Source organism: Vombatus ursinus, unplaced genomic scaffold (assembly GCF_900497805.2).
Source record: "Vombatus ursinus unplaced genomic scaffold, bare-nosed wombat genome assembly UNPS02014818.1, whole genome shotgun sequence".
NCBI lineage: Eukaryota > Metazoa > Chordata > Mammalia > Diprotodontia > Vombatidae > Vombatus > Vombatus ursinus.
The window spans coordinates 10060217-10075334 of record NW_020954596.1 but is presented as its reverse complement, the minus strand read 5'-3'; the positions used below and the strand labels follow the sequence as shown (position 1 = coordinate 10075334).

General features: G+C 37.1%; 1 protein-coding gene across 4 annotated transcripts in view; it reads right to left on the bottom strand.

Moving 5' to 3' along the window:
- The window catches only part of HTT (huntingtin), a 211461-nt gene that overhangs the window by 50279 nt on the left and 146064 nt on the right, over nucleotides 1-15118 (bottom strand). For all 4 annotated transcript variants that reach the window (XM_027836315.1, XM_027836318.1, XM_027836316.1 and 1 more), the window contains 7 exons: nucleotides 13946-14068; nucleotides 12073-12286; nucleotides 11471-11616; nucleotides 9902-10079; nucleotides 8336-8431; nucleotides 3390-3577; nucleotides 2404-2530 (listed from right to left, as the gene is read on the bottom strand). In XM_027836315.1, coding sequence (XP_027692116.1) covers nucleotides 2404-2530; nucleotides 3390-3577; nucleotides 8336-8431; nucleotides 9902-10079; nucleotides 11471-11616; nucleotides 12073-12286; nucleotides 13946-14068 — 1072 coding nt within the window. The remainder of the gene's footprint in view (nucleotides 1-2403; nucleotides 2531-3389; nucleotides 3578-8335; nucleotides 8432-9901; nucleotides 10080-11470; nucleotides 11617-12072; nucleotides 12287-13945; nucleotides 14069-15118) is intronic.

Below are 15118 nucleotides of genomic sequence, written 5' to 3'. Positions count from 1 at the left end.
GGATAATCTCTACCTGTAAGAAACCATTTAATAGTAAAATAATGAATTCTGTTTTAGATATGTTAAGTTTAAGATACGTATGGGCATCCAGTTGGAAATGTCCAATAGGCAACTGGCGATATGGTACTGGAGCTCAGGAAAGAGACTAGTGCTGAATAAATAGTGTGACAGTATTCATTATAGAGATGAGAGTCGAACTGATAAGAGCTAATGAGATCACCACTGTTAGTGCTATACAAGATTACTTATAATTCTTTTATACTAAGGTAAAAACAAAGAAAAATACAGGCAATAAACTTAATTATATGAATTAACTAGGTTCAATGAGGGGAAGGAAAAGGCAAAAGAAAAGGTATATTAAAGAAGAATTTAAGTTCCTAAGGGGCAGGGACTGTTTATTTGCTTTTCTGTTTTTAAATTTTTTTTTTATGCACAGGTAGATAAAATATAGTAGATGTGTGATGATGTCTATTAAACTGAACTGAATTCTAGAGATGTAAAATATGAACAATTTAAAAAAGGGAAAACATGGGGCACCATGGGGGGACAACTAATAATTCAGTTTGGATAGAAGATTAAGGATATGGAAGAGCAATATGAGATAAGAATTTTAAAGTAGGGTTACACCATATTGGATAGGCATTAAATTTCAGGAAAAGGAGCTATTTTGCTGCTAATAAAATAGCACTAAGGATTTTTGAGCAGAGAAGAAACATGATCAGATCTATATATAAGGGAGATTGGCCTAACAACTCTGTGAAGGATGAATTTTGGGTGGACGATGAGAGAAACTAGAGGCATTGCTATTATAACAGCTCAGGTGGGTAGGATGAGGTCCTAGATGACACTGTGGAAGTAGGAATAAAAGGGAGAAGAGATAAGGTCCTCTCCTCTTCTCTCTCTCCATTCATCAGTTTCCGTGGATTTAACTGTCATCTCTAAGCAGATTACATTCAGATCTATGTAGCCAGTTCTCATCTCTCTTCTCTTAAATTCAAGGCTTGGATCACCAACACTCTGGACAATATTTCTACCAGGATGTTTCATAGGCATCTCAAAACTCAGTATGTCCAAAACAGAGCTTTCCTCTAAACCAATCTTTCTTCCTATCGTCCCTATTTCTATTGAGCAAATCATAACTCTTCCAGTTATTCAGGTTGTAGTCATCTTGGCAAAACTGTAGTCATCCTTGACCCTGACCTCTTCCTCACTCTCACATCTAATCAGCTACTTAATGTCCTTTCCATCACCACTAAACCTTCTGCTTCCATCTTCCTCTCTTCACTCATACTGCAACCAGTCAAATCCAGGTCTCCATGCCTTCTCATATGCACAACTACAACAGCCTCCTAAATTGACAGTCCTTGCCTCAAATCTCTCTACTCTGCATTCTAATAGGAACACAGCAAGGTCTGGGACAGATCCATGAAAAACAACCAAAATTAAGGGACATGATAGGGATGATGAAGCAGCAAATTAGAGCAAGGAGAGAGGTCAGAAAGGTAGGAGGACACCTAAGAAAGAACAATGGCATTAAAAAAAAAAACAAAGAAGAGAGTGTATACAAGAAAGGACAGTCCATAGTGCCAAACATAGATAGAGAAAAGACCATCAGATTTGACAAGAGATAACTCTGGAGAAAGCTGTTTCAATTCAGTGATGAAGTCGGAAGCCAAAGTGCAAAGTGATAGAAGAGGAAGTGGAAGCAGTGAATATGGACAATTTTTCTAGGAATTTGGCTAAAAAAGAGAGGAGTGATACAGAATGATGGCTTAAGGGGATTACAGGGCCTTGTAAATACATTTTAAAGGTATGGAAGATTTTTATTAGAAAGAAGCAATCTTCACAAGGAAGTAAGTGGCTAGGGAATGTCATAAGTGTGTAAGGTGGGGAAAGTGTGTCATAAGTATGTAAGGTGTTAAAGGCTTAACAAAAAGCCTTACAAAAAGATTACCAAAAAAAAAAAAAAAAAGATTTGGAACAGTACTTATAGAGGATGAGACAGGGTAGTAATGGAAGAGAAGCCAGATGGCCAAAAGAAGCCTCCCCAGAGCCCCAGGATCTCATATAGCACTTTGTACCTTTCTTATGCATTTATCATGTATTATTTTTCATTATAATTATCTGTGAATAGGTTATATCCCTCTATTAGTTTGTCATCTATAAGAAAGAACTAAGTACTACTAAAAGTTTTTTCTTTCCAAGCACATAAAATAGCACCCTGAACATAGTAGAAGCTTAATAAATACTTGCTAAACTGAATTCTTACCCATAAGAAAGCTGTAATGTAAAAGACTATATTATAGTATCTGAATCAATGTGTAATGAAGTATTTCTGCTCACATGCTTGAAAATCAAAATTATCCCATCATCTTAATCAAAATGTTTTAGCAAGATACCTACCCAAGGTATTAATACGATAGATGAATTCTTTAAAGATCTCCTTTTCTTGAAGAAATTCTACAGGGATTTCAGGAAGAGTTGTGCCAAAATCCCCTCCAGGTTTAGGTGACCATCCTAGTTTCCATACCTGTTGGAATATATTAAAGAAACGGAATTATCTTAATGAAGTTGTGGCTGCTTTTCATAGAGAGAATGGAAGAACTTAAGAGGATCTGAGACTTCAGTAATGATAACCAAGTCTTGATAAAACCTAGGTGTTTGAGATGTGTGCTTGATGGATAAATTACATCAAGTTGGGTTAGTACTACCCAACCTACTAGGCTCAGCTCTAGTTTTGAGACCTTACTGACATAACCTGCTCTAAACTCATAAAGCATTTAGGTAATTGTACCATGAAATTTAACAATATTAGTAATTCTAATAACTTTAACACATGTTTATTAGGCACCTAACATGTGGCTATGTAACTGGGCTAGTCAAAGGAGATTAAAAAATTAAATGAGACGCATTCCTTGCCCTGAGAATGATTACATTCCAGTAGGGTAAAGGATAAGATAAATATAGTAATAATTATAATACAAGTAGGTGAGATCCAAACATAACGAATGACATAAGAGATTTAAGATCAGGGATGGTGTTTATAGCTGGGAAAATCAGAGAAGACATAAAGGAGAAGCTGGCACCTGAACTGGGCTTTAAAAATGAATTCATATCTACATATTGGTTTGCAGTTTCCAAAGCACTGTTCCCACAACAACCCAATGAGGTAGAGAGGTCTTAGGGGACAGGAAAAGGAATAAGCATTTATTAAGTGCCTACCATAAGCTAGACACTGTTTTACAAATATTATCTCATTTAATCCTCACAACAAACCCAGGAGATATGGTGCCATTATTATTACCATTTTACAGTTGAGGAAACTTCCACAAAACTTCAAAATAAATGATATTAGAGTCCCAGGGAAATAGAAAACAGAATATACTCACCAAGGGAGGCACTCTAGTATAGCTGTTGACTAGTGGCAGTCTAGCAAGACTGATGATGATGTTTTTCAGTACAGGAGTAAGGAAAGCTGGAATTCCACTGTTCCTCTTGTGACCCAAAGCCAACACAGTCTGTAATGATGCCACCATTTCTGCGATCATTTCACAAGCAGTGGTAATATACTTGGGAACTTAAGGAAAGAAACAAATACAGTTAGCATAAAACAATTTTATCCACAGATAACTTCATGCATAAGAATGCAGAAAGATGTCATACATGTTCTATTATGACAGTCTGGACTATCCAGTAGTCTTATCAGACAAGAATTTCAAGTCCCACACCAGGAAACAAGCTAAGAACTAGCAATAATAAAATAAAATAACATCTGGTAGGAAATATTTAGAGCAAGAAGTTTTTCTATTTGCAAAAAACTGAAAATGAAGTAAGTCCTATCAATAAAGAATGGTTAAACAAATTATGATACATGGCTGTAACAGAATATTATTATGTTGTGAGAAACAAATAATATGATAGATATTTATGGAAAGACTTAGATGAATGGAAAAGTTAAGTGAGCAAAATGAAGAAAACAATGTATACAATGCCAACAATAATATAAGAGGAAAGAGCAACAACTGGAATGGAATGCTATAAATTTGTACTGACCAAGTTTGGCCTCAAAGAAGAAATAAGAAAATGCACCTTCCTCAGTTCTTTGTAGAGGTAAGGGATTATGGGTGAGGAATAGTATACATACAGGAAAATGGATAGCTTTCAATTCCCAACTGATAAATAATAAAAAGATACAAACAGGCAATTTTCAAAGGAAGAAGCTGAAGCTATCAACAGACATATAAAAATGCTCTAAATCACTAATAATTCAAGAAATGCAAATTAAAACAACTCCAAGGTTTCATTCACATCAATTAAAATGGCAAAGCTGACAAAAAAGGAAACATGACAAATTTTGGAGGGGCTACAAGAAAACAAATACTTTAATGCCCTGTTGTGCATTGTGGCAAAGGAATCCAAATGTGCTCTGTCACATCAAATATGAACTTGTCCAGCTGTTCTGGAAAGCAATCTGGAACTATGCCCAAAAAGCTATTAAACTATGCAACAGAAAAAAGAAAAGGATCCATATACAAAAATAGTTATAACAGTGACTGGAATAGAGTATGGAGGCAGTAAATCAACAAATATTTATTATGCATTTACTATGTACAAGGCATTATGCTCTCAGCACTGGGGATAGACACAAAGGAAGGCAAAAATATGATTTCTGTCTCAAGAGGCTCAAATTCTAATAAGTGAGGAAACACGTAAATAACAATGTATATACAAGATTTATACAATGCATATAGAAGGTATTTTCGGAGGGAAGCGGGGGGGAGGGCCTAATGGGGGCAGGGGTTGGGGGCTGTGTGTCTGGGAAAGGCCTCTTGAAGAAGGTGAGATTTGAGTTGAATTCAAAATAAAGCCAGGAGCTGGAGATGAGAAGGGAGACATGGTTGAGTGGAGGGCTGCGTGATATGATCTCCTCCACCTGAGAAATACACTTTGAAGAGATGACAGGGGAGAGAGACCCGAGGCAGAGGCACTAAGCAGAAGGTACCACAATAGACCAGTGTGAAGTGATGAGGGCTCATATCTGTGTGAGCACAGAGAATGCGACAAATATAAGAGATGGGCCTTGACAACAGACTGAGTATGTGGGAAGAGGTCAAGAGACAAGTCAAGGCTGATGCTGAGGTTATGAGTCTGCGTGACTGGCAGAATGGTGGTGTCCTCGATTTCAATAGGAAGGTTGAGAAGAGGAAGCGTTTGAAAAGAATGATAATGAGGTTCTGTTTTGGACATGTTGAATTCGAGATGCATACACGACATCTAGTTTAAGATGTTCATCAAGCTTTGGCATATAACGCTTGTCTTGCTGACATAGTAAATTAATTGATATCTAAGCTCAGAGTGCAAAGTGCTCTCTCTTCTAAAAGAAAAAGTAAAGGAGACCAAGAAACTGCTTTCTGTTGTCCAAATTAGCAGAGAGAATAGTGTTATTACTTTAAAAATGAGAAGGCTTCAGGTAAAAACAAAGCAAATTAAGAATAAAGAGGTACAAGAAAATCTTGACATGAGGAAGCTAGACAACTGTGACCCAGAACCCACTGAGCCCTTGGCATGAAGTAATACATATGAGGCTCTTTCCACAGATAGGGAGGGAAAGAGGGTGAAGCAGCTTCTAAAACTCCACGGGAGATGTCCAGGAGCAGGAACAAAGGAAACTATCTTACAGAATAACAGTGAATACTACAGAAAGAAGACATAAATGAGTAGTTTTGGAAAAAAATCACAAGACTGATTAGGAGGTATGATATAGTAGCTGTGAGAAATTTCAATTATCCAGGCTTCTGATGGATGCACAGGGAGTCTATCACCCAACAGACTAAAGTTTTTAAAAAAATCACAGAGAAATAGAGAAAAGAACGGCCACAGCCACTGCTGGGGGAGACTGAAACAACAGCAAGAGAAAAATAGCAGGCAGAGCTGCCTGAATCCTATTCGCTTCTTACACTGCTGAGGAGAACGGTTTTAGATGTGAATGAAACAAAACAATTAACAAGGAGCCATGCAAGAGAAGCAGAGGACTAGTAAGATGACCCCCTCCTGTATGAAATGAGTGCGATTTATCAGGCCAGAGCAAGAGTTAAATACTCACAGCCTGAAAGACCTTAAGTATGTTATTGCTGAGTTTGTCCATAATCTTGGAAAGACCCTGGGGAAAGGGAAAGTACTAGAGGATGGTAAAAGGGTAAATGTTACCCAGATTTTCAGAAAGGGAAGAGAATGGTATATGAGGCATTCTGTATCTACCAAGAGAATGGTCACGTTTCATCAACAGATCTTCTGAACCAAAACTGATTACTATAATTACTCAGAGTTCAGCTTCCATTTTGTATTGTTTTCCTTTGCATTATTACAATCCATATGTATGCTATTCTCCTTATAATGCATTATTTAAAGGATGGTTAGTGAATATCTAGGGAAATAAGTAGGGATCACAAAGAGCAAGCTTGGCTTCATCAAGAACAGGTCATATAAGACTAACTTCATTACCGTTTTTGAAAGTTATTATTTCATAAGTACATCACCAAGAAAAAGCTACAGATACAGTTTTCCTATTCAATAAAGCAGATGACAAAATGGTTCATGCTATCTTGTGGAAAAGTTGGAGAAAAGTAGGCTAGATACTAGTACAGTTAAGTGGATTCAGAATGAGCTGAATGGTCAGACCCAAAAAGGAATATTAATGGTTCAATGTCAATTTGGATAAAAAGTTCTAGCGATGTGTTCTAGGAAACCGTGTTTGATCCTGTCTGCTTAACGTTTTTATTGATGACCTAGATAAATAAAGATTCAGATAAAGATGGCCATACTTATCCAGCTGGCAGATGATACAAAGCCCAGAGAGATAAATGGAAAGGCTTATACTTGGGTTTAAAAAACCAGCTTCCCAAGTAGAAGGCAGGGAGAGCTAGCCAGAAACCTGCTCATTTGGAAAAGATTTGAGGATTTTATCTTACTGCATATTCAATAAGAATCATAATTATGATATTGTAACTTTAAGAAAGAATATACCAGACAGGTAAAAATGCAGCTATATATTGACCTGCTCAGACTACATCTGGAGGACTGTGCTCAGTACTTGGAATTATAGTTAAGGAAGGATGCTGTTAAGGAAAAAAAACATGCAGAGGAAGGCAAATAGGATGATGCGGGACTTTGAGATTATGACACTTAGCACTGGCTGAAAAAATTATGGAAGTTTCACTTGTAGAAAATACAATATGGGGGACTGAAGGGCTGACATGTAGCCAATGAATTAGATTTATTCTGTGTGGGCCCAGAAAGCAGAACTAGGAGCAGTGGATAGAAGTTAGAGAGGTAATTAGAGGCTTGTGATAGTTGAAAACTTCCTAACAATCTGAGTTATCCAAAAGTAGAACAGATGGCTTCAAGAGGTAGGAGATTTCCTTGCTCAATGTCTTCAAACCGAGGCTGGATGATCAATTTTAGGTATGTTATAGAAGGGATCCTTTTTCAAAGACAGATTAGATTAGAATAGAAGGCCCTTCTGGTCCATTAGAACTGCTATTCTGGGATTCTGGGATGAGCAGAGTAGTTGTGCTTACTCCCCACTGAAAAGTACAGAGGCAGCAGCTATTTGTTACCCTGAAATTAATAATTAGGTATCTATTGTGATCCCAGAGCAGGTATCCAAGACATGGATGGGAATCTCCAAAGACATGTCTATTTCTATTGATTCAGATACAAATAATTCTATCAGAAGAAAAGCATTGCAGAAGCAGAAGCCAAGAAACTGCAGACTTTAGTTAGCACAGAAATGGTACTTCCACCTCTGAGGTCAATCAAAAGTAAGGCTTCAGAAAAAAAGGCTAATATGTGGTTAAGACTATACTGTCTAGCTTAGTGACACTGATCAACATAATGATCCACCATAACTCTAAAGGTCTCACGATATTAAAATGCCATCCGCCAAGAGTACAGGTTGTAGCATTTTTCTTCCTTTATTTTTCTTGCCTTCCCCCCCTCCTCTGCGAACATGGCTAATGTGGAAATATGACTTCTTATGTATATTGGGTTTTGTATTTTTTGCCCTCTCCACGGGCGGAGAGGGGATTAAGGGAGAGAGAGGAATGATGGGTTTCCATCTTTACTTAAGGTCTTTGAGCAAAGATAATTTTGTCTTAGAACTTTTATTCTAGTGTAGGCTGGGTGAGATGACTTCTGATACCTAGTCTAACTGTGAGATTCTATGATACCTCCTTCCAGTAAGCCTCACACAAATAATGATCCAAAACAGGAACCTTTTTCTTACATAGAAAAAAATTTTTGAGCAAGGAAAGAAAAATTGTGCTGTAAAACTAACCCTGCACATCTGAATCGACTTCATCTTCACTGACTCCTCTTGGAGTGTCCTTCCTTCTTTCTGGGCTAAGAAGTCGGTCCCCAGGTTGGACTGCAACTAAAATTACATAAAGACCAAAAAACAGTTTTTCAATGCAGTTTAACAACTATATGTAGATGATCATACTTCCTTAGCCTTAAGAATTCAAAGCAATGCTTCTATGTCCTGTCAATATGATAATATAGATGACTTGCTATCCGTGGTCTTGGATAAGGGAACCACTTAACTAAGCAACAAATCAATTATTCAACAAGCAATTATTAAGCACTGATCACACACCAGCACTGTGCTTTCAGCTGACCAGATAAAGACTAATTCTTGAAACTCTTCATATTCATAAGAAATCAGAATTCAAAATTCTGGCTCTCAATCAATCACACTCTGACCCTCCATAACCTTCATATCTGAAGATTTTTTTTATCAGTAACTAATAATTCACTAGAACCAACACACAATTTCTCAAATCTGGAATTATTATCTTTGAATAATAATCCCTGAATATTTATCAGTTATTTATTACAAATACTCAGATTAAAACCACTTACACAATCAACTTTCAAAATAACACTGTATAAAGTTCAACTTTTTAGAACGGAAAATTTTAAAACATCCTCTAAGTTCCACTAAATGATATTCAACTTTTAAAATTTTGGCCATTCAAGATAACCATTAGAAATGGATATTGCATTGGAATGCCATTAGACTTCTAGGTAAAATGAGAGTGTAGGAGAGAGGTTTATCACACATGTGGTGGCATTATTCCTTTTTATAATTGTTTAAACTGATTTTATACCAATGTTTAAAATTAATTGAGGGTTTAGCCTAAAGTTACAGGTTGCGTTGGAACATTTATTGTAATGATTTTGCTGTAAAAAACTGTTTCTAAACTGTGCTGAAATGGTGCTGGTAATAGCCCAACAATCCGTGGCTGCTCATTCTTGCCAGCTTTGACCTTGCCTCACAGCAGGTTAGAATTGAAGGTGGTATTGCATGTGTGTTCAATTCTTTGGTTTTTCTCCTTCCCTCTTCCCCTTCTCTCCCTTCACTCCCTTCCCTCCTTTGTTCACTCAACCTCTTTCGTTCAGTATTTGTAACTTGAAGCTAATTTGTACTACTAGATATCTGACTGGAGCCATAGATACAGAATCTGTATTGTTCTTACTGAAACACAGCATGGCCCTTGATCCTCAGCAGGCCTTTTTGATTTGATTTTATTTTTTTTTTAAGGAAAAGCCATTTTAATTTCACAATATATAAGTATTAAAATGTGGTATAGAAACATTGGTCACAAATGAAGCCAGGGGAAAAGTAATCTTTTAAATTGTGATCCTATTAATCTAATGTTCATTTAAGACTAGGAACACCAAACACCAAATCAGGCCCAGGGATCAAAAAGCTAACATAAGGTTTAAAAGTAATTCTAGGAAATATACAACCTCTGGCCTAAATGCTAAAATACTGAACAATACCAGATCTTTTCTGAAAGAATTAGTGGGGGGGAACCCCAATGACATATGTTTTACTCACTTGCTTCTAGAATAAATTGAACACAGTGAATTAGGGAGCACACATGGGTGACATACTCTACTGAAGACAACATATTCCAAAGACCAGGAAGATGCAAAGTCAGACAGCAGCAATCCAGGACAGCCTGCAGATCCATACTTAATGGCATTTGTTCATGTATTAAGTGCCATGACAGGGCCTAAAATAGGAAAATACAAATTTGAAATTCAATTAAACTTTATTCTTTGTAAAGCTTAAAACATGCCATGTGTGAATTGTTAATGTGAACTGTTGATTCAATGATCATTTGTAACAAAAGCATCGTGTAAAGGGGCACTGTGCGAGGCAATAGGAGGGAGATAAAATCCAGACAAAAGACTATCCCCACCTCATAGAGTGTACACTTCAACAGAGGGACAAGTCACAAAGATAAAACACTAAGACATAAATGTAAAACTATAAACCACAACATTACTTAATATAGTAGAGAGGTACAAATAAGGTACTATGGGAAATACATGGGGAAAGAACATTTATTGCCAACTAGAGAAAATCAAGGATGCTTTAAAAGTTCCACCTTTGCCTTTTATTAAAAGTCAGATTTTACTCTGAGAATAGGAAACTCTAAAGTCAATCCCTTGATTAGGGCAGAGGAATCCTAAAAATAAAATATTTATCATTTGGGCCCAAATGCCTTCTTTGTCCCCTTCATCTACCAGTAAAATGCAGCATAAGTGACCTTCTCTGAAGTACCTGGACAATATTCTCCTTCACATCGTAATCATTTCTACAATATAAATTGTCTGAAAAGCAAAACATTTGATGAGAAATTCCACTCACCCTTACAGTTTTTCCCTTTGGAAACTTTGGCAGGGTCTCTAAGGCTCTGTCATTTGTGGGCCTGCCTCTTGTCAGAATATATAATCTGCCTAAAATGAACCATCATCTCTCTAAACGCTTCATAACAGGCAATACATATGCATTTAGTAGGAATACAAACTTCTACTCACTATATAAAAACCGCTGTATTTTCCAACATGGTCAATTTCCACTTGCCTAAAATGCCCATGTCTTTTTCAAACTTTCACATAGCATGGTGCCTACCTATACTGTATTTATTTATTTATTTATTTATTTATTTTTAGGCAATTGGGGTTAAGTGACTTGCCCAGGGTCACAGAGCTAGTTAGTGACAAGTGTTCGGTGAGTCTGTATTTGAACTCAGGTCCTCCTGACTTCAGGGACGGTGCTCTATCCACTGCGCCACCTAGCTGCCCCCCTAGACTGTATTTAAAGGGACATTTTTGAAATGAAGGGCATATCCTCGTCTCTACTAAATTACCTCAGGCTTTTCTACCAAAAAAAAAAAGTATGACTGTTGAAAATAATCGCTAATCAAACATCACAATATGGCGACAACTCTGAAGCAATAAATCCTAACCCTCTACTACTTTTAAGCTGATGTGGCTTTCTATTGCAGGTTAGTTACCTATAATCACCCAGCCCAGCTCCTATTTTCTCACCCAATGACACCTTTAAATAGGAAATGCAAATGGGTTCCTGAGTCTCTAGCCACTCCTATGCTCTTACCTCAAGTGCCACCACGACAAATTTCAGAACATCACTTTCTTTTTCAGGGGGAAGTTGAAGATGAGTTGGTAACTTAGAAAATAGTACTAAGTACTGAGCAAGGGCACAGGCCAGGGTAGTAATTGACTGGTAAATCACAGCATTCCCTGGAAAAGAATTTAATTGGTAGAGAAACTGATGTTTACAAAAATGCAATTACAGGGTTAACAAGTTTCAAAAAAAACTGCCAAAAATATTAAATTTTAGTTAAAATACTTAGATGCTTAAAGTTAGATCAATTAATAGTTAAAACGTATTAGCCAAAGAGCATTCACCAAGCCTTTGTGTCTGTTTTGTAATATACTTTAGAGAAGCATTTATGTAATCTAATTTGATCCTCACATGAGTGTAGAGATCGTGCCCTTATCTTATGTTCATTTCACAGATGAGCAAACTTGAGTTCAGAAAGGATAAGCAGTTGGTCTAAGGATTCCACAATTAAGAAGCAACCCTGAAGCAGGGCATTTGGACTCCAAGCTGAATGGCTATTCCCCACACAACACAGCTGGAGGAAGCACTATCAACTAAGAGCTAAACAAGTGTGGCTTTTTTCTTTTTATTACCAAAAAGATCGCTTAGCTGATTCCAGTAGACTGAATTCTCAAAGGGTAAAAGGGGCTGAAAAACGTGATGGTTGGGTGGAAGCTGCTGCACCAGGCTGGCCACACGGTCCAGGGTCACTGACCGGGCTGTCTCAAAGAGGCTGCTACTTTGACCACCGGAGATTTCACGGACGCCAAGACTTAAGCAAGGAGCTAAGAGGGATAAGTTGAACTCCTGAAATCACAAAGGTCAAAAGTAGAGGATGAGAGACTACATATTTCCATTAGGTAAAAAAGCAAATAGAAAGGATGACAGAAAACAACCCCGCAGCATATCCTAGCAGTAAATTATCAGAATGCTAATTATAGAGAATTATCTCTGACATGAATAAAAATGAGTCATAAATTACTGTTTCACTCACCCCTATATTTCACACACTAGACACCTGAGGGTTGCTGGCTTCCTCATCAATTTCATTACGATGGATCGCTTATATAGATCATATACACAGAGGAGCCAGACACGAAGAGGACCTTGGAGGCCATCTAGGCCAACCACATCATTCTACACTCAAAGAAACCGAGCCCCAGGAGGCTAAGTGACTTGACTACAGTCACTCCACTAATGTCAGGGAGGAGATCTGAACTCTGGTCCTTGGACACTCTTCTCCAGGGAAGAGCCTCACAAACCATTTTCTTGATGTTTCCTTTGCATGCTCAGCTAAGAACAAGTCAATAATCTCCAAGTCTGAAAAATTCTTCTCATTAATTCAGGCTTTCTTATTTATTCATTGTTTAAGTAAGAACCAAAATATGGAATAGCCATTACAATATAACCAAGCCAAGCAATTCAAGGCAACTTTTGTTCTTAAGTTTATTAAAAGTTCACATCTACAGCACTCTACATATTAATTAAACTGCTGATATCTATCTTTTTTTTAACAGCTTGTATTAATTATCTGCCTTTGCTAACATCCCACAGACTTTATTTGTTCTTGATCCATGTAACTTGGGGGAGTTCTTTAAAGTACCCATACTCCAGCAATTTCAAGACTAAAGGTTGGTTCAATGAGAGCAGTTTGCTTAGGTGATCCCTAAAAGATAGTTAAGGAAGAACAATCTATTAAGTGCAGGAAGTGACTGCAGAAGAGAGAGGAATAACAGTCAAACTGGGAAACCAGACACTTCCCAGGTCCTTGTGGGTTGTACCATCACAGTCCAGTCTCACTGATTGCCAGAGATGCTGTAGAAGGGATTCATGAATGAGGGATGGGACTGAACTATATCTCTAAGGTTATTTTCAGCTGAGAAAATCTATTATTATTTTTTAAAATAAATTTCCAAGACACTAGGTATCATTTTCCTTTGAAAACTTAACCAAAAACAAATACACAATTTTACTTAATGAACATTTCATTCATTTATCTTCATATATTTGGGAATTCTACAAATAGGACACAAAATGTGGTACATTCAAACATAAGTGACATACTTTTTAAAGACAAATACTAATCTGGATTTTTGTATTATTTGTCATGTTAAAGATTCACTCATTTCCATTACAGGTCATACTCAAAAAATTGGTGATGCTCTGGGAAAATCTTCATTTTCTCTAATTATATGAATGGCTGAATTCAACTCAACTATCCTAAAAGACTAATATTGGTATAATTAATAAAATTCCTTATATGTATTTAAGATACAATAAATCTTACCATGAGAAATACTCTTACACAGAACTGTTATATTCTATATACATTTCAAGAACAGTATGTTGCCTACTGGGCAGTATATTTCAAGTATGGTATATTTCCTATTAACTAACTGGAACTAAATATAAATGAAACCAAATGATGTAACAGATTACCCCGTCTTCTGCACAAAAAATACTTACCTTATTCATCATGAAGGGGGCCAGTTCACCAGGAGGAATCCTATTTACCAGCTCTGCACCTTCCAGCAGTGCCGAGTCTGACTTAGTGCAACACTGAGATTTGACTAGAGACACATACCAGTCCTAAAAGAAAAATTATTAACTCTGTTGTTTTAATGGTCTGTATGAAAGACAGTTTTGAAAGACAAGTCCTTTCTTTTAAAACCCACTCAAAAATTTCATCTAGGCTCAAGAATAATTTTTCCTTTGGTCTAGCACAGGTTAACTACTACTTCAATTAATTCCATGAGGAATTAATTGATTTTAAAGTTTAACGAACAAGTATTACATTTTACCTCCACCAAGTGCCACCTAACAGCACAGGTTGCCACCTGAGCTGAAGCAGCAAGGCACTATGTGCCAGGCACAACAGATCATCACCACCACCACCGCCGCAACCCTGACCACCATCTCCCCTCAGACCCTGAGAGAGAGAGCCTCAGGACCTCAAACCAAGAGAGTAGGAAGTAGAAATGCTTCCAGCCCAGTGGCCTCATCCTGAGAAACAATCCCTGACCACTCTCCTTCGGGGCTACAACCACAGCTACTGATGACCCAGAAATCAAAGTTCTTGCCACTAAAATCCTTGGCTCTGTCAAATGATTTAACATCAGAAACCAATGATTTTTATTGGTATAAATGACATTAAAGAAGAGGCAATTACATCTGTTTGCCACTGCAAGAAGGACCATGGGACCTTTCCATCTGACGTGCTACTGAAACCTTCCATGTGTTCTATTCTCCAGTAGAATGTGACCTCCTTGAGAGCAGAAATTGTCTTACTTTTCTACTGGGATTTAGCACAGTGCCTTGCATAAAGCAAATGCTTTACTTATTCATTCATTCCACAAAACTGTCATCATTAAGCAGTCATTTCTCTTGTCCTAAAAATAAGTGCTATCTGAAAGTGAAATGTAAGGTAGTAAATTCCCTTTCACAAAAGGTCTTCAAAATAATGATGATGATGATAATAGTAATGACAATAAGAACAATTAACATTTATACAGCACTTTGAGATTTGCAAAGCACCTTACATGTGTAATCTCATCTGATCCTCAAGACAACCCAGGATGTAGGTGCTATTATCACCTAAATTTTATAGATAAAGAAACTGAGACCAAGAGAGGTTAAGTG